General features: G+C 42.1%; 2 protein-coding genes across 5 annotated transcripts in view; one reads left to right on the plus strand and one right to left on the minus strand.

Moving 5' to 3' along the window:
• LOC139757098 (dynein regulatory complex subunit 4-like) overlaps window positions 1-26,832 on the plus strand; it is a 118,293-nt gene that overhangs the window by 34,527 nt on the left and 56,934 nt on the right. The window lies entirely within an intron of this gene.
• Window positions 1-26,832, minus strand: part of LOC139757094 (cyclin-dependent kinase-like 4) — a 59,964-nt gene that overhangs the window by 15,037 nt on the left and 18,095 nt on the right. Inside the window, exon 1 of one of the 4 annotated variants that reach the window (XM_071677184.1) lies at window positions 15,110-15,251. The exons of 2 other annotated variants lie outside the window; for them this stretch is intronic. In XM_071677184.1, coding sequence (XP_071533285.1) covers window positions 15,110-15,171 — 62 coding nt within the window. In that variant the 5' untranslated portion in view covers window positions 15,172-15,251. Of the gene's footprint in view, window positions 1-7,974; window positions 8,747-15,109; window positions 15,252-26,832 lie in introns of those variants that run through there. One more of the 4 variants, XM_071677181.1, reaches the window with a different exon arrangement.

Here is a 26,832-nt window from a genome sequence, read left to right on the forward strand (position 1 = left end):
TTTCTCATAATTTACCTCCCAAAAATTAGGGTCATTCATTTTCCGCTCAGCTGATGTGCGGTGTTCGGTCAGGAGGTAAGAATTAAAACGGAAGGTCGAAGGTGAGGCCGGCCATTGAGGAAGGTATTGAGCCCCGGTGTGGAGGTTATACCCTGTCCTTGGCAGAGTGATAGTGGCGCTACTATAACCTTTGTACCCAACCAATGGCTTAACAGAAACCATGTTTAATCAGAAGAAAAACATCAGTTAATGGCAATTCAGCATAAGTCTACGTGACATTGGGCAATTTTAAAGCCCAGGAATAAACACAAGAGATTTCCCTGTCGTGTTTTCGTGCACTGACGGCGAGGAAGGGCGCCCCTGATCCACCGAGGGCGGCCTGCTGAAGACCCTGCCGGCACGCGACCACGCAAGGGGCAGCGCAGGACACACACAAGGGGAGGCAAATGGGAAAGGTCACGCAGGAGTCAGCCGAGAACACGCAAGGAAGGACGGGGAGAGGACTTGCACTGTGGGGTAGAGAGGACACGGGAACAAGCCAGTCGAAGAGCTAATGAATATTATACACCAGAGAAGAAAAATAACAAAGGATGGCAGGAGAGGTCTGTAGGTGGACATGGGTGACTTCAGGAGACAGGAATCGAGCTACTACCAGGACAAAAGAAATCAAGGACCCAAGATGTACAGGAACAAGAGATGGATCGGATCCATCTATCATGTGATCAAGGAGCGCAATCCTAACTGTCGCTAGGGTACGAGTTATTATCAGTAACTCATCTGTGGCTATGACAGTTCAACAACCTTCATATAGAGCCAGAACAGAGGAAGCAGGGATCCAGCTGTGGCAGGTAAGTAGACGCATCCATCATTAGAATAAGAAGGCCAATGTTGCCAACAGAGAGAAAGAGGATACAAGGTCTTACCTCTGTCCATCTAATTAGAACACATGCCTCTGGCTACCACAAAGACAACGGTAAACCGGGGCTCTTCCTGCCGTTAGGAGAAGAAATGGAGTCTAAGCTGACGTCATCAGACCAGGAAATAAGTCCTCGGTTGCTTGTAGATTACAACTACAACATAGAAGAAGACCCCAGAAACCGCCTGGTCAAGTAGTTACAGTGACTCATCAAATATTAGGCAAAGGATGCCAGTAAGGATGAAGACACTTCATCACGCCCGCAAACTGTTACATGACCCAAACTTTCACCAGGACCAGAGGAAAGCTTATCCTCACTTCTACCAGACCAGAGGAATAAAGCCCCTCGCTGCCACTACGCCAAGAGAGAATGGGAACCATCGAGACAAGAGTAAAGAGGGACCCATGTATCAACAGGGGAAAGATCTTAATTGCCACCAAGACAAGAGAAGACAATGCCCCAGATATTTCAAGAGAGACAGACCGCAGTTTTCCACAAGAGAAGTGGAAGAGAAAATTATACCTTCCATCAGATCAGCCAGACCAGCGCGAGGACGAAAAAACGTTTGGTGAGATTTGCTTCAAGTAAGATGATGAATAAAGTATTGTAAACAATGGAGGAAAGAACATGTGCTGTAAAGCTGCCCGGAAGAAAAGAAATAGAATGAAGACCGAACAAAAGGGATGTAATGTAGCATTGTTTAGAACACAGGAGAAATAAAGGAAAAAAATTGAAGACTAACACGAAGAGGAGAGATACAGACTGCAGGAGCTAAGGACGTCTCGTTTAGGAATGAACTATCTGATTGGAATAAATTATGATAGCAAGCTACCCAAGTCACAACGGAAGTAAAGAAAACAAAATGAAAACAGGAATCAGTATGATGATAGATAAAGGGCGTGTAAGTAAACAACAAACACCTTAAAAATTAAGTATTTTTATAAAACTCTTAGACCCTAGATGTTGACACGATGCGTATAGAGTGTCGGAGATGATGATATGACTTTCGTATATTGTGTAAGTTCTTAGTGGGGAGCTGAGAGAGGAGGCTCGCTGGCAGGTGGAGGAGGAGCGGCGGGGGAGGACGGGGGCGGGGTCTGGAGCCGGTAGTTAGGCTCAGGAATAATTGGTTTGACCTCAGCAGGGTGATTACAGGCCGGTGAACTTGGAGCTGGAGAAGTGAAGAGCTTCAGACGACTTTAACCCCCAGTGGATTTGCTTCAAGATTGGTTAATCATATTCTGACGTGTTTGTTGATAGACCATTTCCCTGTAACCACTAATAAGGTTGTTTCAAATGTAATTTAATGTGTTCCTAAGAAAAATTGAATTACGATTTTATTTCAATATAAACCTGACAAAAACCTGAGCCATTCAAGATATCAATACATAATGGTACCTCAAGGGTTCCTTCCTCCAGAAACTGAGCCAGTGAGGGACATCTTGTACAAGAACCAGTTTCATGTAAATTCAGAATTTTTTATAAGGTCGTTGTGAAGTGTGACCCCAGTGAAGACAATACAGCTTAGTTAAACATGAACTTACAGACAGAAACAAGTTGCTACAGTTACCTCCTTCACGAGCGATGTTACATATTGTCGGCTTTTTGTGGCTGTGTTGTGGCTCCTGCCTCACTCTGCCTGGCGAGTGTTGCGGCAGTGGACTAAGTGTGTCGTGGAGGGCAACAGGTGTCGGCGGTTGCCAAGGTTGACTAAGACTGCCTTACCAAACACATGACGCATCTTTACGTCAGTGTCCTCTAAGTTCGTAGTTTCAGGAGCGTTCCAGCTCCCAGAAAAATGTCACTTCCTAAAGTAACATTTTCTTCATTCCAGCTGATAACAGCTCTAGTGACACACAAAAACATGATCGTCGACGAATCTAGCACATAGACGTATTTATGGAGAGACCAGTGATCAAGTTCAGGAAAACAAATGAGCATAGTCGAATGTTTAGTGGCACTTCACTGATGATGATGCTCCTGTCTGATGATGATGTCTGTGTATGTGTGTGGCGAGAAAAAGAGAAAGGAAGAGGTTATGTATGGTTTTGACTTTTCTCAGCTGGTGCAGTACAGGAGTGCCACAGCAGTGTAATATGATTACTTTCTTGCATGACGCAGTCATAATGGGGCTAATTACAGGTGTAACCTCCAAACAGTGATTTATGGCATACATGCGCGGGTTATTATCAGCCACTTAGTTAAGGAAGGTAATTTGCTAATAGCAATTAAAACGTTAGAGAGGTAACTTTTGCATCTAATTTCGTATATTCCACTGACATACGCAGATTCTAGTGAGTGACTCTTTTTTTTTCAAATTTGACGTTAGTCAAATGAGCGTTGATCACGTAACCACCAAACATGCAACAGCGGTCAAGGACGGCCTTGCAATGTTGCTCACGGTGGACTTTAGGTGACTCGATAACAAGCAGGGGGGGGGGAGGAGTCTGTATCCAACTGAGGAAAGAAATCTGTGTACCGTTGTATACACTGTGTTCCTGTCTGTAATCATCACCTTTTAAAACCAGGAACAGCTGAAGCCTAATGAAGATCTGTCCTCTAGGATCAGGCTGGGAGAGGGAGGTCTAAATGTCCGTGGTTGTCATCAGGATGAAAGGAAGGGAAATAGAGATGCTATGATTGATGAAGCGCATCTGAACGTTCTGGTTCTGAATGAAAGAAAACTGTTAGGAAAGGAGTTCATTGGTTCGGAAATCTTTGGGAGGTAAAGTCTGGGGTTAGCATGCGGCAAGAGCGAGGGAAGAGGTGGCACTTCTGATTAAAAAGGAATTGTGGTATTGTTTTAAAAGTTATGAGAATGTGAGTTTAGAAGATGAGTGTGAGGATGAAAGTTGACCACAGTAGGTGGGCGATTGTTGGTGCTTATTTACCTGTTAATGAGAAAAGTGAAGATGGGAGGAATGTATGTAGGGAGGTGAGAACACGCCCTGTGTTTGCTCTTGGAGGAAAGGAGGGAATGTTGTTGCTTATGGGATTTGTTTACAATGGTGGTTGATGTGGCAAGTGGAGATACAGTTACAGGAGGTATGTGGTACCACACGTGATGAAATAAAGAGGAGAAAAGCTTATCGAGTTATTTGCTGAAAGAGGAATACTTAGTTTAAGAATGGGTACGTACGTAAATATATTTGGATGAGCGGCGCAAATGCTCAGTGAATATGACTGGTTACATGCATGCTAACTGACAGGCTTACAGAGGAAAGGTTGCTGGATGTGAACATGCTGAAAGGTGTCACAGGTGGAATATCTAATCATTTCCTACTGGAGGGGAGTGTGAAAGTTGGTGGTACGCTCCGGAAAAGAGGAAATAAAATTTCATTATGGTTTTGATAAGCAAGTATAGTTAGAGTGTCCTGTAGGCAGAGACTGAGTGAAGAATGGAATAGGGTGAAAGCAAATGACACTAGGGGACTAGAAGATGAGTAGACAATACTTAGGGAAGTAGTTCTTCTGTGTATGTGTGTGTGTGTGTGTGTGTGTGTGTGTGTGAGTGTGTGTGTGTGTGTGTGTGTGTGTGTGTGTGTGTGAGTGTGTGTGTGTGTGTGTGGTACTCAGTGGAAGAACAGTTTGTTTGGGCAGTTTTTAACCCTGGGATTATGTCTTCCACCTGATCTTGCACGTATAATGACCGGCCACAGGAAATGGCAGCCTTCACCCACTAAGGTTGCGCTCCCATCTCTCGTGTGGCGTCGCATGCTGGCCTGATCCGCTGCGGGAGGTTGCGGAGGATAAGGTGCGTGTGGGCGGGGCCACGCCTGGACACCACCAATGAATTGAAATGATGAAGAGAGCGACGCTGGAGCCTCGGGCATCTCATGTGGCACCGCCGCCCGACTCACCGTATTGATCTAGACTATGTGTAGGGTCTACCTATCACCGACATGCCCAGGTCATGAGGCTACATACACACACACACACACACACACACACACACACACACACATACACGATCACATGAACATATTTATACAATCCCACACACACTATACGTATAGACAATAAATGAATACAAAATGATTCACGCATAGAAATTTCACAAACACATTATTCATCTGTAAACATCACACACACTCACTCATACACAAAGATAACACAGCACACAAGTACACGCACACACGCAGTACAATATTTCAAACACACGCATACACTAAAACTTATACAAAAAATAAACACCCCCAGACTACATCCACACACACACACACACACACACACACACACACACACCTGTGGACTGTTGACAGTGGAGGTGAGGAAGAGGGTAATGAACTCCATGGGTCACTGAGGCTAAAGTTGGCCACCTGGATACAAGACATGTGGGACTCACGGTTGACGCTGGGTTACCTGGGGAGGTGAAGTTGTCGCTTGGGGTTTGTAGCGGGAGACAGAAAGTGACATAGCGGAGGTTAACATAGGAGGTAAGATGGTTACTTCAACGATAACATTGTGAACCTTCCAGTCTGTCGTATCTGCAAGGAATACAACACCGTAGTTGACTCCCCGAACGTACGCAGTCATCACAGTGAATATGGATGGTTGTTTTAAACTGTCAAACCTGCGAGGCGGTCAACTGTCATTTCATATCACAAATGTTGTGATCTGCAGACGAAAATTTCCAAGCTTCCAAGGATGATGTATCAGCTTGTTTGTTTACGTCTCCAGTATCGTAGTTGGTGTGGTGTATACACACATGTCAGTTGCAATTACCCTCACACTCCCTCATGTACTTAAGAATATCGATTAACTAGTGTGAAGTGGATAATCATACGACCCACACCGGAGGTACAAAACAATTTATACAATTTATTCGAGGCAGAATGGAGGGTGGAGTAAGTAGAAAAATTAGCCTCGTTTTGCTTTTCTTTTACTAAATGGAATAAACAGACGATGCTGCTTTAAGTTCGTATAATATCCAGAACGTGACGCTGATCACAACTCCTTGCATCCGACGGACGACATAGTGATTTTCTGGCGTTGTTCAGCTTTCTGACGCAGGATAAATGAGACAGTGTAAGGTAAACATTCTTAGAAGGAGAGTGGGAGGTGATCAGTAGGGGATCAGCAGGCAAGACGTGACACGCAGGTCTTGGCCGTTCGTAACTAGTGTTACTACTATGTTCTTGAACGAATGTAACATGATTAACACACGATTTATTATTCGTATTTCTGTTATTCTTAATTACATTTACCTGAACCTTACCTGAACCTTAGGTTTTGAAGCCCGATAATCGTTTACTGTCAAGCTATTTTGTATACATTTGTTTGAAGTGTCATCCAGACTTAAGTCCATAATAGAAAAAAATGTAACAATACAAGATTCTGACACTGTCACAACGAACAGTTACATAGTCCTGTAGCAAAGAACTTACGCATAGAACCACTGCAATGAAGGAGACTTACCACAACAGTTGACTGATGCGCTGCACTACGGTTATTCACTAACCCATAGCATTGCGACAACCCAATAGGCAGTGCTACAGCGATGACTATGTACACGGGAATTCAGGATTAACAAGATGAACATTACTATGATACGAAAATAAAAACAGCACTGAGGCAATGACGCTGATACACAGTGCAATGATACACAGAACTAAGGTGGAAAACTGGTCACATGGCAGTTATCCAATCGAGCTTATTGTTACAGTTAACGTAAAGACGGGAATAAAACAGTGAACTGACACTCGGAACAAGGACTGTGAACTGGTACACTGAACTACAACAGTGAGTTGATTCCCACGTCTGCAACAGTAAAGTGATAAAAGGATTTCGACAGTGAACAGATACCACAGTAACTGTGACACGGATTGACATACTACGACAGTGAACTGATACATATCACTGAAGCAATATGATAATATTAAGCACTGTTATAACAGTGAACTAATACATTTGATTATAATAGTGAATTTATTCATAGTACTGTGACAGTGAACAGATACACAGATACTAAATTGATAGACGGCTGAGTGGCAGTGGACCAATACACACCATTACGGCAGCCATATTCAGTAAGGATCTAGCCTCGTCAGTAGTTGGTCTTCAGTGGTTACAGGGCCTGTCTTCATACTAAGCTTAGAATTCTGGTTAACAGCGAGGCTTCAGGCGTCCCCGGTGTAACCTGTCTGCTTCTAATTGATATGATTAGACACTTAAATTCATATTCATATCCATATTCAGCTCCACAACCTTGAACGTTATAGGTTTTGCTATATATAGAAAGTGCATCTACTTGTCTGGTTACCCATGTTGTAAAATGTATTCGAATGTTTCACAAAGTTAAGTTCTGTGTCCTCAGCTACACGGTCTAGTATCAGTGAAGGAGTCACTCGGGTTTCAAAGAGAGGATGGTTGTAATGCTATAGTTTTGTGAAACTGCAACTTTGAATTGATATTGGTGATAAATCAACCCCACAAAAATCTATACTTCGTAGTCGAAAACTTGAGCCTTCGACGAATTTGTCAGTAAAATCCATGATAACATTACCCGTACCATCATCATCATCATCATCATCATCAATACTCTCATCATCATCATCATCATCAAAATGTCTTCTGATGTTGGCAGTGTAAACGTTATTCCTCAGCCATAGTTATAACCGGGTCACTCAGAACACCTGACTGGTGGCCGGTGTGGTGGTGCAGCAGCAGCGGCCGCCAGATAATTTTCTCCCCCACCCTCACACTCATCCCTCATCCTCCCGCAGCCAGGACAACACTGTCGTTTTGTATCCCATGAGCATCACTGTTTGCCTCGTCCTACACAAGCGACACACTGACCCTTCACCCCGTAAAGCCGGGAAAGGTACGCTAAAGGGAGCGTTAGCACACTGCACACGACACATTCTTCGGGTTAGAAAAGACATACACCGGGAAATTTAAAAGCATAGATGCAGTATAAAGCGGAGGAGAGAGCGAGAGCCACACCACGCTGAACAAGGAGACAGTGACCGCTGGACACAGGGGACAGTAAGCACTAGACAACCCCACACCCAGTGCCACGCCACGCCACACTACCTACACCACTCAGGAGTCTTACCTATCCGTCGGCCAGCCGGGGAGGGAATTCATGACGAAGTCAGGGGAGACAGCAAGGAGACGTAAGACTTGTCTCTGTGTTATCCAAGCGGTGTTCTTTCTCTTAGTCCACTGGAGTTTAGGCGTAGTTTTCAGGGTCGTCATACACTGATTCCACCGACCCTTCCGAACGTAGAAGCCTTCCACAGACACATAAACACACGCAAGGCGAGCAGTGCGTCGGGTAACTCACAACACCCGGGATTTATCGACGATTCATCAGTTTCTCGTTATGTCCTGTATCGCTGGTCTTTTATACAGTAATGTATTAATCTTCCCTAACACTGTAATCCATGGGAATATATTCCAACATGCGTGTATGTCTTGTTTGGGGTAGTACCGTGCCATGTCACGCAGAGGGGCTAATTTCCACGAAGTAAAACACGCCAGGCAAAAGTTCACTGTACTGTGCTGCCATCCCCACTTTGGCGTACACACTGAATTATTGACGTACGGAGGGGGAGGGAAACAGCAGCAAGGGGCAACGAATTGCTGGACACGGCGTGCACGAGTCACCTCCACCCACAACCTGACCAGCAACACAGTGCGATGTTCACGTGCTACCGACCAACACACTTCAAGTGAAAATTACTTGGAGTCATAGATTTGATAATGTTTCCTTATACATTTCCTCTACTTGGACGTACATAAGTAGAACATAAAGGCAAAATTAAATTACTGCGATTTTACGTCATAGATTAACCAGGCCTTAAACTAGCACAGGCTTTCATCCCCAGCCGGCCTGTGCCCCTTTTACCCTTGCTATTTTAGCTCTGATGCAGCGTGGCGGGTGAGACGCGGGTCAAGAACTGATATCCAACGCTTGTTGACTTTGCTCTTGTTCACATCAGTCTCTGGTGGGACACAGTGTAAGGCCACCTATGTTTCTCAAACAATAGATCTGCTTACTATGCGATAAAGATAAAAATAACACTAGTCTTTGAAGCATTGAACGTTCTCCAGGACTCCTTGTCTGAGCGATAGCAAAGGGAAATCAGACACTCGGTAAAGAAAATAAATCTCGGAAGTCTGGTGGCACGAGATGTTGCTCTGGCTCCCACGGTCGCTATTGATCACTGGCCTAGTTACCTTGCCCAGGAGGCCCACTTGGGCTTGGTCAGGTGGTCGTCGAGCGTACGTCAAAATATCAAAAACAAGTAAATGATAAAAACAGCGAATCTCAGTAATGACGATGAAATCATCTCGTCATTATTTACTCTGTTTTCTAGATCTGCATATATCCCATACCTCACGAATAGCGCTAACCGGATGATCTGTTTTGACGTACTGCAAACATTCCTCTTCTTACAGTCTGGGGTAAAATGTCTGTATATAGACTTGGCGTATAACCCTGGCAGGTAGGGTAAACTTTAACTATATCTTCATGGTTGATCGGATATATGAAATAAAATTTGGTGATTTGGTAGACTGCTTGATTCATGTCGTCATACAAGTCATCTGTAACTGTTTACGACTGGAAGATAGGAAGACAAAAGATGAATAGAGAGATGGGTAATTAGATGGAAGACAATATATATTCGCAGGGAGAAAGGGGGCGGGGTAGAATCAGAGAGGAGGTGAAGCTAGAGACAATGTTTGGCCGACGGGGGTGCAGTAGCGATGGCAACCGAGAGGACGAAGGGAGGGAGGCTCCTCTCACACTCCTGCCTTCCCTCGCCGCTCTCCCTAGTGGATCTGGAAAAATCTACTCTCTTTGAAAAACTATATATATATATATATATATATATATATATATATATATATATATATATATATATATATATATGATCAAAGAGAAAAAAGTTTCATTATCTGTAAATCTTTCCTTTCCCTTCATCCTTGTTCCTATGGTATGGTGTCTCTCGTTCTGACAAAGGGAGTATCTTTGATACTCTCTGCTCTTCTGATTCCATCTTGGATAACTCGACATTTTCTTACCCAATGATTCATCCTAACTATCGTCTAAAAGAACTTCTCGTTGGGCACAAGTAGGGCTATGATGACATACATCTTGTTTTGAACAGGTATACATCTGTCCTAGCCCCCCTTGCTTCTTCATTATGTTTCGCTTCTTAAGAAACAAATCATTTGCTTCTTGAAAATATGAATTGTTGTAGCCAAATCAAAGTAGGGTGACTGTTTTAACCTTGCCGAAGATCGTCCTGTTGATTTACTTTCTGCTTTATCAAGGTCTTTAGTTCTCTCCTCAACTCCCATAAGCATCTTGAATTTCCTAGTCTTCCCTTTAATCATATGTATGGTTTTCCCAAGACGAAATCTACTGTTGATAATCTTTCTCATTTTTCAACTGTCTGGTTATCTTCTCTGGGAACCTCTGAGGACTCTTATGTTGTGGCCCTTAATATTTCAAGACCTTCGACTAGGTCTGGCGTCGGGGTCTGACGTTCAAGCTCCCTTCGTTTGTTTTTCTTAGTGTCTCTGTTCTTATACTTCCAGCTCCCTTTATAGTCTATCTGTTCCAGTATGGATCAACCAATCTTGTTCTCTTTACCACCAGCAGAGTCTCTGTCTTGTCTTACATCATCTTCCTCCTTTTCATTAACGATTTCTTTTCTCCAAGAAATACCCAGATTTTATCTTACTCATACGACATCTCAACTCTGCATTTCTTTACTTTTTCGAATCCGTTCCTTTTATTTCTTGATCTTCATCTCATCTCGTCAAGCCTGATTCTGTAACATAGGTTTCAACAAGATTTTTCAGCGGGGCAGACGCAACCTACATTACCCCAGCATAGTTTTCATTCTAAAACTTTTCACAACTTTCCCAATCTCCTCTGATGGCTCCATAATTTCACCTGAAATACAATAAACTTACACAGTATTATTCTAATATCTTATCTCTGCTGTAAACCTCGACACCTCTTTAAGAGCTGAATAGTCTTTTCCTTTCAGCATTTGCTCCGGTGGTTGTAAGGAGAGATTGGTCCCGATAGAGAACACAACCCTCGCATCTGACGATGTGGGTCTACATGTAAACAATCAATTGTGAAAGTCCAGAAAAAATCCTTCCGGCTTCATAACTTTTCCAGTCATAGTTCAGAGCTTGACCCACTTTTGTGCGATGTTGTTGGTCTTCTTTTCTTCTTCTACAGCTATTACTTTGGTGTACGGTCCCAAAAACTGTTTGCCTTCGTGCACCTGACATTAGCTAGACCACGCAATACAGTGCAAGACCTTGCGTCACGTGATTACTGTGTGACCGTTGGCATCTCAGTGGTGGGCCGCTGTCATGTTCCAAGCCTCTGCCACCTTCCCATGAATAACCTACCAGTTACGATCTGCTTCTTTTTATAGGGGGATGTTGTCCACCTCCTCTCTAAAAATCTTTGAAATTCTTCTCGTTCTTCTATATTTCTCAGCCTTGTCTTCTGTTTCATTTAAAGCCTTAATTTGATGAGGATTTTCATTCATAACGAGAACCTTTGGCATAGAGAAAACAATAAAGCGGGAATAAAACTGATCTGTCCTGAAACTGATGCTTAGATAAAAGTTATCGAAATTGTTGATGATTCTGATGTGTAAAGAGCGACAAGAAAGCTCACATAAAACGAGTTTCTCAGGGTATCATTTTGGTAGCTCGCTGCTCGACTCTGTTCTTTCCGTCTTTTCCAAGTAGGGAGACGAAAACTGAACACAATAGTCAAGATATGGAAGAACCAGTGAACTGGAAAGAGTGATGATGATATTCTCAGATTCCAATGTTAATACTACGATCATGAAGTAGTTTTAGTTCACATCGGCTAAAGGGCAAGTGAGCTTTGGCCATCATGGAGCATCCGCAGTCTGCGTCGTCGTCCGCCCGGTTCACATTTTAATCTTCATATTTAAGACCACTTGACCGATGCCCATCAAACTGGGCATAGATGATCTTTGAGTGGTCCCTTTTCAACAGTTTCTGGTGAACTTAACGACCGAACCAGACGGCCGCTTAGGTAATAAGGCCAAGTTAACGATACATTTCGTTTTACGATTCTACAGTTGTTTCTCCAATGACAAAACAACAATTTTTGGTTTTCTATTCTGCGTTGACTCCATCTTGGATGACTAACGTCCCTACACCCACGACACACCTCTTACTATTCCCTTACCCATTCTTATGTATTTTCGCACAGTCCGGAAAGCGTTTCTATCCCTGGGAAAAAATAATGGAACGGATAGCACTAGGACTGACTGTTTTGATGACTGCTTCCGAACCTGCGCCCATGCTTGCCCGTCTCTTGCACTTCTGCTTAAAGACCGATCGGGTCCCGTTGAGCTGAATTTTTCTATCTTCTAAGTTCTTGAAACTTTCTTAACTAATACTACCGTCAGCATCTTGAATCTCACAATCATCTCTGATCATCAGCGTGGCTTTGCAGGGCTAAACTCACCACTGATATCCTTTCCTGCCTTTTTATTGTTTGGTCATTCTTTAGGAATCCTATGTTGGTAACCTTGATATATCAAAAGTTTTTGAAAGGGAGTGGCATCAGGGTCTGACCTACAACTCCTCTCTGTTAGCAGCCTCTCCTCCCCCACTTTATTCTCTCACATTTAGCTTACTCTGTGACCAGTCTAGTCCGAAAATTATTGATGTATCAACTTTTCCCTCTTTCTCTATAAGCAGTGGTGTCTTTCAGGGCTTCCTTCCACCTCCTACATTCTTCCTATCTATCAAGAGTTTTCTTTCTTCGACAGATAATTGGATGCATTCATACAGTCAACTCTTCTCTCTTCTTACCAATCCGGTACAACCACTTGATTTTCACAGCTGTTGTGTTGATAGGAATATTCTTAAACGTGTATTGAGACAAGAGACCCTAAGCTCAACTCTTAAAGTGTAAAGTTGGTTGTGTTGAATCATTCTTGCCATTATCAACCATTTAAGTGAAGTTCTGGAAACACGTCAGTTCAAAAATTTGATAAACATGTCGCAAAATACGTATCATGAAGGGAAAGTCTCTGACTGAGGACATGGGAATCGTATCAACTTTATATCAACACAAAAACAGCGACAAACAAATTTGGTATGAAATCGTTTAAAGTCCCACTTGCCTCCTGGTGTGCCTCAGTTAACTTCATGTTTACTATCACTTCAAAGTTTACAAGATTTCTGTTGCGTCAAGTGCAGGGCTCACCCCCGATCACGGCAGTATCCCTGGCTTGTGCCCCTTTGACCACATATCTGACTGATCCTTGTTAGATGATTTACTACATCAGAACTTTCTCCAGAATGGGATGATTTTCTTGATACGATAAGTTTGTCTTCGTCCTGGCCAGAGCTGGGTTCCCGTCCCTCGTTCTGAGAGTGTTACTCCAACATCTACATAAGTTGGGTTCCCATTGACCGTTACCTGGATCAATGGAAATAAGTGACAGGTCTCCCAGAACCAGTGTTATATCAGCTGTTCACTGGCGTCATTGCATCTCCATCTTGTTCATACTGATGACTGTGTGTCTCTACGTTAAAAGATGTTTCCTGTCCACCACCCCCATCTCGCTACCATAACGTACGCCACTACTATGACCTCACCACCTTTAATCCAACACTACTACACTAACACCACGATCTCTCGTCTTCTGCTGATACTAAACCAGCTCCGCCAGACTGCTTCCTCAACCATGCCCTAGCGCTGCTATTGCTCCTCCTCCTCCTCCTCCCACTGTTACGACCATGCTAGTCCTGCTCCACCACTATCACATCTATACTAAGGCCTCTAGTACTCCCAGTCTTAACACTACACCCATACGGCTCCTCCTCCACACTACAGCCACATGAATGTTCGTTCGCAGCGACGCCATACCCATAAGACTACTGTGCCACTGCTTCAACCATCATCCCGGTCCCTCCATAATCCTATCATCCGTAACCTCCCCACATGTTCCTATCCCTCAAAGCTGCTACATTTCAAGAGAAAGTGTGATCCAAGCCTTAGCCTGTATTGCGCCTTTTTTTTTTTAAGAGGGCTGAATACATACGCAACCTCACTCACAGGGATGAGGTAGTGGCAGGGGTGCTTCGTGGCACAGGTGTTAGAACACTTGCCATTTTGTGGTTAGCAGCACAGCTGTAGGATGAGGTACGCAGGCTACAGCTGATTACAACCGATGTTTTTACTACGTTTTCGCCCCCTAAGACCCAACGACACAGGGTTCTGAACATCATGATGCTCAGACTTATTTTTTATACATTACGGATCCTCAAGCGTTGTGCTAAAATAGCATATCGACATTTGCCACAATGGTAAACAACACGGTGGGAGTGGCATGAACATGTGGTGCCGGATGAGTGAGGGAGACATTACCAGTACATGGGTCCATCCACCGTCTCTACTTTAGTGTCGTATTCACCGTCTGATTGCAAGACACACTGACTAGATCCACGCAATAGGAAAAAAAGTGTTGTCGCGAAATGGACATTTGGAACCGTTGTTCCCCGGTGGATATTTGGCACCGATGAACATCTTACCACGCTATCATGAATAACAGAACTTTCATGACAGAATTCCCCACAGGAATAATGAACCCCGTCCTTGCCTGTGGAACAACCAGCACCACTGGTCACCACAAACTGTTTAAAACAGTTGTAGTACCACAGAACATTTAGCTCAGTTGTACTTCCAGAGACCATCATCCTTTATCATCACACCTCCACAAAACATAACACCTGTAGCCCCACCAGAACATCTACAACTCTTGTCTGCCACTGAGCAACTGTCCCCAGTAGAGCAATCAGCACATGTGTAGCCAGCAGATTTATTCTCCTCCACGTACAGATACTGGTTTTGCTTCCATCTTATGCCTCACGTACAGATACTGGTTTTGCTTCCATCTTATGCCTCCTTTATGGACTACGATAAACGAGATACGTCATCATTCTTAAGCCAACACATCGGTGTCAAGTGTTCACCATCGCTCCATTAAGCTAAACGAGTATGATTCACTGTTTAGATTCGTTTCGTAAACACATTGCATTCGTAAAACATACGAAATTCGATCATAAGAACAGCAAATAGATATTATATACGACAGCTTCTTGGACATAACAATCAAATTTCTATTCAGAGAACCATCAGGATAAGATGAGTAACTTGCCAGTGAGGTCTCAGACTCGAATTACTGTCTGAGGTGAACATATCTGAAGGCAGGTTATCCATCTGGTGGTAGGTCCATGGTAGTAACAGTGGGCAGGCAGCAACCCCACACCTGCGCTACACACACCTATACACGCCACACATCGACTGGCCAACCAGGCTACACACAACCTCCTGACACGCCCAGACCAGCCAGCCACACAGCCAGCCACGCGCACAGGAGAAAACGGCACAGTTGACGAGGGACTGCATTATATGTTTCACACATGAACGATTCACTGACAGCTTCTTGAATGATCGTAGGTATTTAAGACATGGAGTGAAATCTCACTGCATGGTAAGCATTCATAGTACTCTCAGTTATTGTTCGCTAAGCATCATATATTGTTTCAGTGGATTTCTAAAATAGATGCTGAAGTCTACAAGACGGTATGAACAAGAATCTTTGGCATAATGAGGCGTATGAAGAATACTCGTACTGTCGCCAGCTTTAGTTATTCATACACTTGATTATCTGTATTTCCCGTAAATAATAATGAATATTTGTAAATCGTTAACCAGATAATTTTAAAAGATCATTATATTTGGATAACCCAATTCATTACCTCAGAAGGACTCCCATTCACGCACAAACTTCCATAATAACAAGTAATCCTGTGAAATACTAGTGACATTAACCTGGCCTTTACGTTACGATGAGTCACAGTCGGCGCATTTGTCTATGTACGGTTCATTAAGCCTTCATAAATGTGAAAAGCATTGCAGCTACCCTTCGTGCACATTAACAACGGTATTACGACCCACTGTACCTTCGCAAGGTCGGGTTTGCAGGCAATGAAACCATCACTTGGGTTACCACACTACCGACAGGAGACGTCATTAAGTTGAGAATATAACGCTGCAGAACAGTCCTGAGTGTATTGTAAGGGAGATAACCTAGATTCATTTCGCCCTCTAGAAACGCATCTTCAATTCACCTTAGAAAAACGCATCTTCTCTTCATCCTCAGCAATCACATCCTCATCACACTCATACCATTCAAACTACCCCAACACCACTGGACTTTATCCTGACCATAAAAGGGCTGGTCAAAAGCCGTCTCACTACATCACAGCCTTTCTTCTAAGCCTTACGTGCCAGGTTAAAGACCAGTGTAAGCTCTCTGACTGCTTGAAGGACCACAAAGAAAAGAATGAAATGAGCAAAAACAAAGAGCTTCCTTCTTACAAAAGGAGACATAATAATGGCAACATTAATGATGATAATGACTATGGTAATCATGATAAGTCACCGAGCAGTAAAACATTACACATTAAATAAATGTGGATACAGTTATGTGGTCCAGGGGTCTGCTTGTAGGCTGTAAACTCTCATATGAACCTTTTGATTTCTATGTATTAACTTCGTGGAAATATTCACTATAATTTACCATTATCTTTATGGGTTTTGCAGAAGACATAGCTAGATTAGCATAATCACAACCTTATTAGATATGTCATTATTGTAAAATGTCTTAGGAAATTAGGTCAACAACAGTATCAGGTTACCTTAAGTTCATCCAGTTGTATAAAGATTAGCGTGCGATCTACTTACACATGAGTTTTGGAAACAGTAAGAGAAAAGGAGTGTAATATCAAAACCACCTAGACACGTTTGGATGGCGAGCAATGCCGGTAAAGTGATAAGTAATCTGTTTGGTGTCATGATGAAGTATACACATATCAAACCCAGGCTGGAAATTGAGCAATATTCTGGAATCCTGGATGATGGTGCGTACGAGAGCCTGGCTTGTGATGGATCTCTGTGGCTCAGAAGTTTCATTGTAAACACATAGTGTTCTTGTGGTTCACACACATAGTATTCTTGTGGCTCTCACAAAGTAACTAACTTGCTGTTTGTACCGTCGGGTCCACGTTGTCTGGCAAATTGTTTATGCTTTTAAAATCTGAGTAGCAAGAGAGTATATTAGTATACTTGATTCTGTAGATGACATCCCATGAGCGTGCACGAGAATTACGTAATATCTAACTAATGAGCAATAAATACAGGTTGCAGTGAAATGTCGGTAGCTCCATTCCACATGATAACTTAGTAAACTGAATGTGACTCTCCAGTGAGTGACATATGAAGCAAAACATCCTGTCTGTCTGGATATGAATGCAAAAAAGTACCCCATACGTTCCTGCTTTCTTTTAATGGACGATCTGAGATTTAGATTTAGTGACTCGTCGACGTGTATATATATATATATATATATATATATATATATATATATATATATATATATATATATTGTGGAATAGAGGTGGGTCAGTGAGGGTGCAACCATGTCTGGTTCCGTCTTGAGTAGGTGGGTGACAGCACTGTCACATCCTGGAGAGGATCTTTTCTGGAGATTCTTGATGCCTTTGACTTGATTTTCCATAACTGAGCAAATGACGAAGATATTTTTCCCATAAAACTTTCAGTCTTGATTGGGTTGTGGTGACTTGGTAGGGAAATCGTTTCCATACTGATGGCTTAGTTTCTTATCCTATCTAAGAACAAACATCGTGAGGTGTATGATGGGTTCTACTACTCAGAGAGAGACCATCCAGTTTCCAAGTGGATTCTGGATTACCTTCACCTGACTCGAACTTGATTTAAAGGTACCAGGATTTTGTTTTAACCATGACAGCACTTTATACTCCATGGTGGGTTGGCGGCCTTTCTGCTGCCGTTGCTAAAGTCTGTATCTGTCTTGAGCAGAGCTCACCAGTCTTACGACATATTCATGTCAGGTTTAATCAAAATCATTGCCCTCTGTCCGCAACGTTGCCTCTAAGAAGCTATCTTCTCTAAACTAGGAAAAACAACAGGCCAAGATTTTACCCAGGTTTATGTACCTTACTACTATGTCCATCTTGAAGAAATTAAGACACGAATCCTTTAAAAGATAAGAGATACTCTAGACGTGGATGCATTAATGTCTAATGATAACTGGACTGACTCGGTGTATAGTGTACAGAAAATTTTGAGATAAGGTCATCAATAACATGAATCAAAATTGGCTTTTTCATTGCTATAGTAAATAGCCTGGCGGGACCTGGACTGTACATGCAATTTCAGAATTCGTATCTTCAGAAAATGTTGCAGAAGAAAACTTATCCAGACGGAAACATTACTTTCCTGATCCAAATATTCCAACGACCCCTAAAAGAGGAATACCTAACCATCAAGAAATTGAACAAAACCTTTAGAAAACATGACAAGTTTCTTTTTCATCATTCTGCATTACGGATAATGATTCTAAGGAGGCATTTCTGTTTTGTAATGTCCTTGAAAGCATCACCACGCGCGAGAGAACGTTTGTCAAGAAGTTAGTTCTTCCTCTGAGACCGAGGAACCTCTCTGGGAAAATCATATCGGTAAGGACAACTGATGGAGGTCCTGCTACTCACGACCATTCATCAGGCAGGATTCAAGACAAAACATCGAGGCAAAAAACAAAACTTCTAAGAGGCTCCACAACATGACCCACAGACAGACCTTGGATTACGAGGCATTACATCCTGAGCAATCAAAGTTCTCACCAACACGATCCAAATGGTTAAGAATAACAAGCATCCTTAACACACGTTTGTTTCAGCTCATGTAGAAAGATCCTACCTGGCCGCAGAGCACTTCTCTATGACACGGAAATTCTTTGTTTATCTGGAATAAATGCTGTTAAGATCTGAACTCCAAGAAGAGAGACAGGAGTCCTATAATCGTAATCAAAGAAGTTCAAGAAGTTCCTCCCCGAACAGGAAAATAAAGATTGGGTCAATGACCTTGCCTGTCTTGTGGATATTCCTCTATGGTTTATCATCCTCAACAAGTCCCTGGCGAGGACGAGTCGCCGGTGTTTTTGATTATGTTGACAGAAGTAAAGACTTTCGTGATTAAAATGGAGCTGCGCCGGAAGCGAAAGTGAGGGAAGGGAACTGTGATGTGCCTGAACCATTTCCTTAGTTGAGTAAAGACTAAGACATCTTCTACCATGTTATGGTTCTTAGAACAACAACATCACTGGATGTGTTACTTGCTCATGGGTCAGCGCAACACCCATGAACTGCTTCAGTGATAAAGTTGGTTTAATTAGAAAAAAACGTGATTCATAGAATTGCGTAAGCAGGACATTTCAGTGACCCTCAAGGGTCGTGTTAAAGGTTGAAAATCCTCGTCTTAATCGCTAGTAATTACCAATGTGTCTTGTCATTAAGCATAGTTTACGGCGTCTTTTAATTATGCCATCACACGTCATCTTAAACTTGAGACTAGCGACGTGTTCGCCACAGTCTCATATGATCTGAACTCATGCTGAAGCTCAGGGTTAATTACATCTTTTCTCATTACTTCATTGAAAAATATAACAGCATTTTTAGCAGCTTGATTTTTCTAACCGTAGCGAGGTGGAGTCAGGGACTGAGCCATCGTAGGAAAAAATTTTACTTGGATTCTTCTCTTCTCTTCCCACTTTTAGAAAGTGGCAATACAAGAGAGGAGGATTTTCAGCTGTCTAATCCTGCCACTTCCAGTCGCCCTAACCCTCGCTCCTTCCACTTTTGCGAGTAGATCCTCTTGGTCAGTGTTTCCTCACTCATCCTCTCTAAACGCCCAAACCATTTTAGCAAATGCTGTTCAACTCTCTGTCAGACTGCGCTCACTACCACACCTCTCTCTTACACTGTCATTTCTTATTTGTATATCATTGAGGAGGACGTAATCACTCCAAATGTACAAAGTATTTACAAAAGGATATTGATTTCATTTGTATCTTCTTTCGCAGCCTGGCTCAAGAGAGTAATTCTTACAGTGAGCAATAGTTAAACCTTCTAAAACACAATCTGTATTCATTTAAAGGAACAACACTCATCCTACTGAGACATTGAAAAGATAATCCCATATAGAGATTGGTATGTGAATATCAGATACACTATATCGAAGTCATCTGGCAAGCATTTTCTAATTCAACCAGATAGCAATACCGGTAGATTGTAACGTGCATTTCATCTACAATGTAATATTTTGTCCCATAAGCTATCTCCAGTGCGTTATCTAGTTCATCTGAAGTGTAATACCTTTTGCATCTAAAAAGAAATATCTGTCTACTGTACACAGTGTAACCAACTCACACAGCAAGCAACACCCAACTCTTGTAGACGTTTACAGCTAATGCCGCTCGAGGGCAGTGTTAACACTGTCAGGATCGCTGAACCTAACCATCCAAACAGCAATATTCACCCGTGAAGAACACAATATGTAACCTAATAGCATAGCTCCATCACCTCACATGACCCTTCATTATGATTACTGAGTAATAAGTATGTTGTTCTTCAGGACGCACCAGGCCTTGGCATGGCACGGGCCATTTTCTTCGGACGGTCCGTTATTCATTTTCCCAACCACTACGACAGTTGCCCCCAGCAGGATTTCGTGTCATGTTTGTACCATACGGTAGACGTATGTGTGTGTGTGTGTGTGTGTGTGTGTGTGTGTGTGTGTGTGTGTGGAGGGCTTCTATGTTAGTGACCGTCTGTCTACAAGTCGATAGTCATTACACAAAGCCACACACATATATCTCCTCCTCTGATCGATTCCAGATAATGGATGAATTAATGACGGACGTGATTATCAACGTGGCCTGACATTACACAGTTCGGTGCAGATTATGACTAAAATATAAAGATGGTTGTGGGAAGAATTAGAGAGATGAGAGAGTACATGTGCGATAGTGATGAGTGACTGAATCATACTGGCTATGAAAGCCAAGCGTTCAGCGTCATCTGCTGTTGTAGCCACGGTCACCAGATATAAGCGTAATGAGACTCGTACACCATGTTGTAGTGGCCATAGATTTGGCAAGTTTTGTGATTGTTTCATATCATGTTTTTGCTATTTACTTAGCTCATAAGTTCCCCTACGGTTTTCAGTATCAATTTACGAAACGGAACATTTTGAAACCAAAGCGTGATTACTAGAACTCTCTAGATATGACAATGTTCTATATAATTCTAGTTTTGAAATTTGTGATTTGAGAGAATGAAAATTCATAATCCCGTGGAGTTCACAAGAGGCTAAATTCTGACGCTTGTCCTTTACTATCAGGCAAACGTTATATAACAGTTGACATTTCACTTCGTCCGGCATCTTAGCCTCCAGGTGGATGTTTGCCTCACTAAATATTCTTATATCTAACAAACGCCTTGACATTTCGGGGATTTCATATATGGATTTTATTTGTCTCTATATTTCATGTGAAACTGAGCCTACAAAGATAAACATTCAATTTTCTATCAAGTATAAATGCTACAGAGCGATCTAGTTTTGGATAGAATCAGCTCAACATTGAGTGGATGTTCCACAACCAACCATTTTTGATCAGTTTTCGAAAATTACATCACATTTCGAGCGTATTAAAGATGTGAAATACGTGATCGGTGGTTGAATGGTGTGTGTGGGTTTACTGATCTGACAACTGCACCTCGTCCTTCCCCTGACCCAGACCCCACACCCCACAGCACATGATTGCGTGTAACAGGAAAATTACAGCGACTCTCTCTACCCAGGGTACACGATGAAGGTCATTATATACCATATTTAGACACAAATATAAAGTAAATCCACAATTCACACTCTTACGTATTGTGAGGCAAACCTGCAGTGCAAAGCTTTTATATCACCTGGCGTGTAGAGGGACTTGGCAGTGAAGAAGCCATTTGTGTGGAGCGAGTTAACGTGCACTCGGCTCCTTTGTGTGACGGGTCATGACTGTGGGACCTTGTGTGCTGAGGCACCTCGTGTGGGGAGGGCCTTGTGTGTGGAGGGACATTTGGTGTGAAGGTGCCAAAAAGTTTTATTAGATGAAAGATAACTGACGCTAATGTACTTATATTCCATTGCGAAAGGAATGAAGGATTACTAAGTTAAAAGGAAAACGAGACTACGCTGATAGAATGAACCAACTATTTTTCAGAAACAGAGAAATAACCATATGTTTACCATGATGTACTGATCCACACAGACTAATCCATCATAGCTAAATCCAATCGGTATTTCAGTTCTTCTGCCCCGTCCTATCCTGACTAGCCGTCTACCCGAGCATCGTAAATAGTCGGATTAATCTCACTTTGGAGTTCATTTGGAAGCGCAGGGAAGATTCTCAGGAATTCTAAGTTGAATTGGAAAACCTAATCCTTTGTGTCCGATTCTCATTTTGTTGTTGTTTTAAAGCGTATTTCATGTATTCAGCAAACTGATATGTCCATTGTTAAAGCGTTTAGGCAAAGGCCATATGATTTTTCTGTAATGAGCTTCTGTGGTGCGTTATTCAGTGTCGTTGGCTATTAATCGACGTACCTAAACTCACAACCCTGTCCGGGCGTTCGGCTTCCAGCTAAACTAGCTGTTGACTCTCTCATTTTGGGGTGATCAGCGAATAGGAATGGGTAAGTAACGTAAGCTAGGGTATATAATCTTACATACAGCTGCACGACTGGCATTGGTTTTGAGCATCACTGTCCATGATTGGTGTCCTCTTGTAAAAGAAATATTAAATCTTTACAGTACTTCAGTCAGATGTATAAACATTTACATTATTCAGGAAAAGATTTACGATTTTTCTTTCTGTATGAATACCACACGACGAGGATCTTAATAGACCAAAGCCTGACCCTTTCAAGATTAACATGGGTTAAAAGTAACCTTTTTACGTCCATGTACTGTAATTACTCATGACTAAGAAAGGAAATGTTTACTTTTAGTTCATGATACTAAATTCATCACTGAGAAAGAAAACGTAGATGATTATTTTTCTGCCAAGGTTTAGAGCCGAAGGCAACATGGGTCTCGAGAGGTGACGTGGAGACCTGGACTGCGTGTTTGCGATGATAAAGTTTACACCTAACCTGCGTCTACATATGATTATCATCAAGGTCGCGTCTGTCAAGTACTGGCGTTGGGGTATCCTGGTCTGGTCCACCAGTGCTCTAGTGACCTTACGTAGAAATGCTTTTACCTCGACACCCGCAGCGGTTAAGGTGATGAGGGTCGACTAAAGACAACGGCCCATGTCAGGCTAAGACCTGGCGAATCATTAACAACAACCTTTGCTTCAACTTTTGAAACTATAACCGTGCTCTACTGGAGCTCACAGTAAACAACCATTCTTCGTACAAATAGTAATCACACACACACACACACACATTCGAACTAAGCTCGTCACATTTTTGCATATATTCGTGGCATTTCCCAAAGCCCGTCCATCAACCCAACATCCCACAGATCCCGTCTTTCAACTTTGGCAACTTCGACACCCATCACCAGCCTGACCTTAATCCTTCCAAATCACAAGTCATTATTCTAAGCTAGGCGCCTGTTTATAATAGATATACACAACTCGGATTCCACAAACCTTTGAAAGCTGCATTTGGCTGTAATCTTTAATTTCTTATCTTGAATTTGTGTCATAAAACATCTATCCCAATAATGAATGAAAAGTAGTTTTCATACAGTGTCTATAAACCGACACTTCTCATCTCCTTCCTCTTCTGCAGAGCTAAAGCATTTCACCACCATCTATCAACCCCAAGCATGTGACCTCACCTCAGATTGTATGTTACATCTGGCAATCTGCTTTACTATCATGTCTCCACCTATAAAACTGAGAGGGAAGCAGCCCTCTGCTCTACTTACCTATCTCCATTTACACATATTGAGAAAGTAGGGTACTTCAACTTTCCACCAGCAGATAACCTCTTCATACATCTTCAGGTCTTATGTTACCAGGCTTTTCCATTTACTCTAGTATACTTCCACGTGCCATATGTAATATTTCCAAACGCAGCCTCCATCCATCACCTCTCTACCTGTACTTCCCACGAACCATTTATTTCTCTACCAAACTTCTCGTATTATTTGATATTCCCTTCCCTTTTATACTCATATGACCTTTGCTTCTCCCTGCTCATTATCATTGACCTTTTCCGTAACGGCTGCCTTGCTCTTCCCCTCTCTTCTCCTCCTCACTCCTCTTCATTTCTCCCTTCTTTATTACCTCTCGTTCTCCTGTGTTTTTCGTTGGCTATCATCCGTCTCCCTTTCCCATCTGGTGAGGCCCCACAGCGGCGACCCTGAGGCTGAGGGTTGTGTCAGATAATCTATACCATCTCTACCTAAACCACCACAACCTGAGGTTCCTCCAGGTTCTCCATAATGCTGTAGTCTCTGTAGTTGTTTTCTCACTTGAATAGTGTGTGGTGGCAGGAAATCATTCCATCATCAAGTGAGATCATAATTATAAGGTTTTGTATATGTACGACTGGCTGGCTATATATATAACCCTATGACTGTATGATATCCGTATCCATATTCTTGTAAGTTAGTATGTATGTATGTATATAAGTAATTACCTATTCGTACTGTACGAGGAGGGAATATCACACTGCTTGGAACATCATCTCTTGTATGTCTGTATGTCTGTATATATTCTGCTCAACCATCTTGCGTCCATCTATACAGATTAGAAATATGGGATTTTAGTACTTCAGCAAAGACTTCTGGTATGTGTCCTTACCATGCTCTCCCATTTAGTCTCAAATCAGTTATCTGTGTGGGATCTTATGAGGCGTGCGTATGGTATAGTACGAAGAACTTGTTCATATTTTGGGAATATGGTTTGTTGATGTTATCAATATTTGTTATTACTTACTATTTGTGTGTTACGGAGATGGAGGTTTACGCTCATGTTGCCCCATCTCTTAACCTTGTATATATGTCCCATGTCCTTACTTCTTTGTTTATCTACGCACATACATACTCCAGCCTAAGCCAGGTGTGTGTGTGTGTTTGTGTGTTCTTCACTGGCCCAAGAAATGCATGTGTTCATGTGGATTAGTATGTGCGTATGGGTGTATGTTGTCTGTGCGTGTGATTACGTACATTTGTGAAAATTTCAAGCCTCTATGAACCACACATGCGAACCTTCCCACACCACACGTCATCCATCGACTGCCTCTCTTACAATAACCTGTCTGATACCCGGACACGCAATGTAGCTCTATCTTTAGAAGCAATATATATATATATATATATATATATATATATATATATATATATATATATATATATATATATATATATATATTCAATCGTTTTCAAGTTATCTTCATAAACATCTATCGAGATATTGGATTCCTTTGCGAAACTCGCCCTCACTCTTCCATCACAAAAGTATTACACTTTTTAATCTAATTGCCTTTCCTTGCTTTAGTGAGGTAGAATCAGGAATAAATGAACAATAGCCCCAAAATCACACATCCAATCTCTACTTTGTTATATGTAATGTACCAACCAGTCAAGGAGAGAGAAGAGTTAGCAGTAAGTCCAATTCACACTTTGTGTCATTTTCATAGTTCTTACGTGCGTCTTACCTTACTCGAAAAAGGAGCTATAACGTTTGGGAGGTCATATGTGGCCTTAATCAGCCAATATTAGTGTCTTAAACTAATTCATTAAATCCCTGTGTCTGAGAACGCTTGTACTCGGTAAAGTATGCAAGGTCATGCATGGCTTAGTCTACCTTGCAAATAATAGATTTTTTTCGTTTTCTTTGAGGACGCGTTTGATCTTAAAGAAAATTGTTTTTTGGGGTAGGTTAATCATATCACATAACTAGCAACATTTCAACCCGTAGTGCGTAAATGTCTAGGATATGAATAAAAATCAACCAAATAACTTAAAAAAGTAAAGGATTACTTCCGTACTGCTGAAACGCATGCGTTCTAGGCGTCATCTTATCAATTCATCTGTCTTTTAGCATTTTGAGTTGCATTGTGATATTATGAAAATAAAGAGAGCAATATTATGTGAAAATACACGGGTCTGTAAAAAAGATGCTATAATTTAGCGCTTCTACTGTGATTTCTAGGCTGCTGAACATTCAGCCTTTGCACTCAGAGCTGTAGCTGTTGGGAAGAAAGTGGACAACTTTACGTGTCAGTTCAAATGAATGGTCGAAGATCTGGCTGATCTCATTTACATCCTGAATAAGACGACGCCACAACGATCTAGAGACACCGTCCACAGATCATACTACTCCCAAGTAACAACAAAATGAGGATACTGGAAAAAGGAAAAAGGTTGAAAAGGACCCAGGAGCTCAGGAACTGTGAGTAGCGTATATAGCCACCAAGAGCATCCAACTACAGTCCTCGACGTCTAGGTTACCTTCCCCGCTCCCAGCCAGCCCCAACCACATCAAAGGTCAGTTGAATGACTAAGGCAGAGAAGTATTCCTGCAAAAGGCCAGGAGTTTCTTTAGTTACTCTAGATCCACGCTCAGTGGCTTCAACATGGGCAGTATGGTCTCAACGTAATGATTTTTACCAAAGAGGAAATGGATTAGATACTGAAACTGCTCACACAGGAAGGGGCAAAACAATAAATGTTACGAGTGATCTCGTCTGTTAGAAATACTTAGATTATATATAATCTCAACAGTTGATAATCATGATACCAAAAGTTTGCTATAAATCTATGAGATTATTCATTTATAAGACTTAAAGGTTTTTGAACGATATACTCTTTGTTCAGAGCCATAAACAAATGGCACAGCAGACTCATTCATCAATACGCTACTTGATGCGGCAATACATTCTGGATTCCGAGAAAGGAACGAGAGAAAAGCTAACTGTTTCTTGATCA

Source organism: Panulirus ornatus, chromosome 24 (genome assembly GCF_036320965.1).
Source record: "Panulirus ornatus isolate Po-2019 chromosome 24, ASM3632096v1, whole genome shotgun sequence".
In the NCBI taxonomy this organism is placed as follows: Eukaryota; Metazoa; Arthropoda; class Malacostraca; order Decapoda; family Palinuridae; genus Panulirus; species Panulirus ornatus.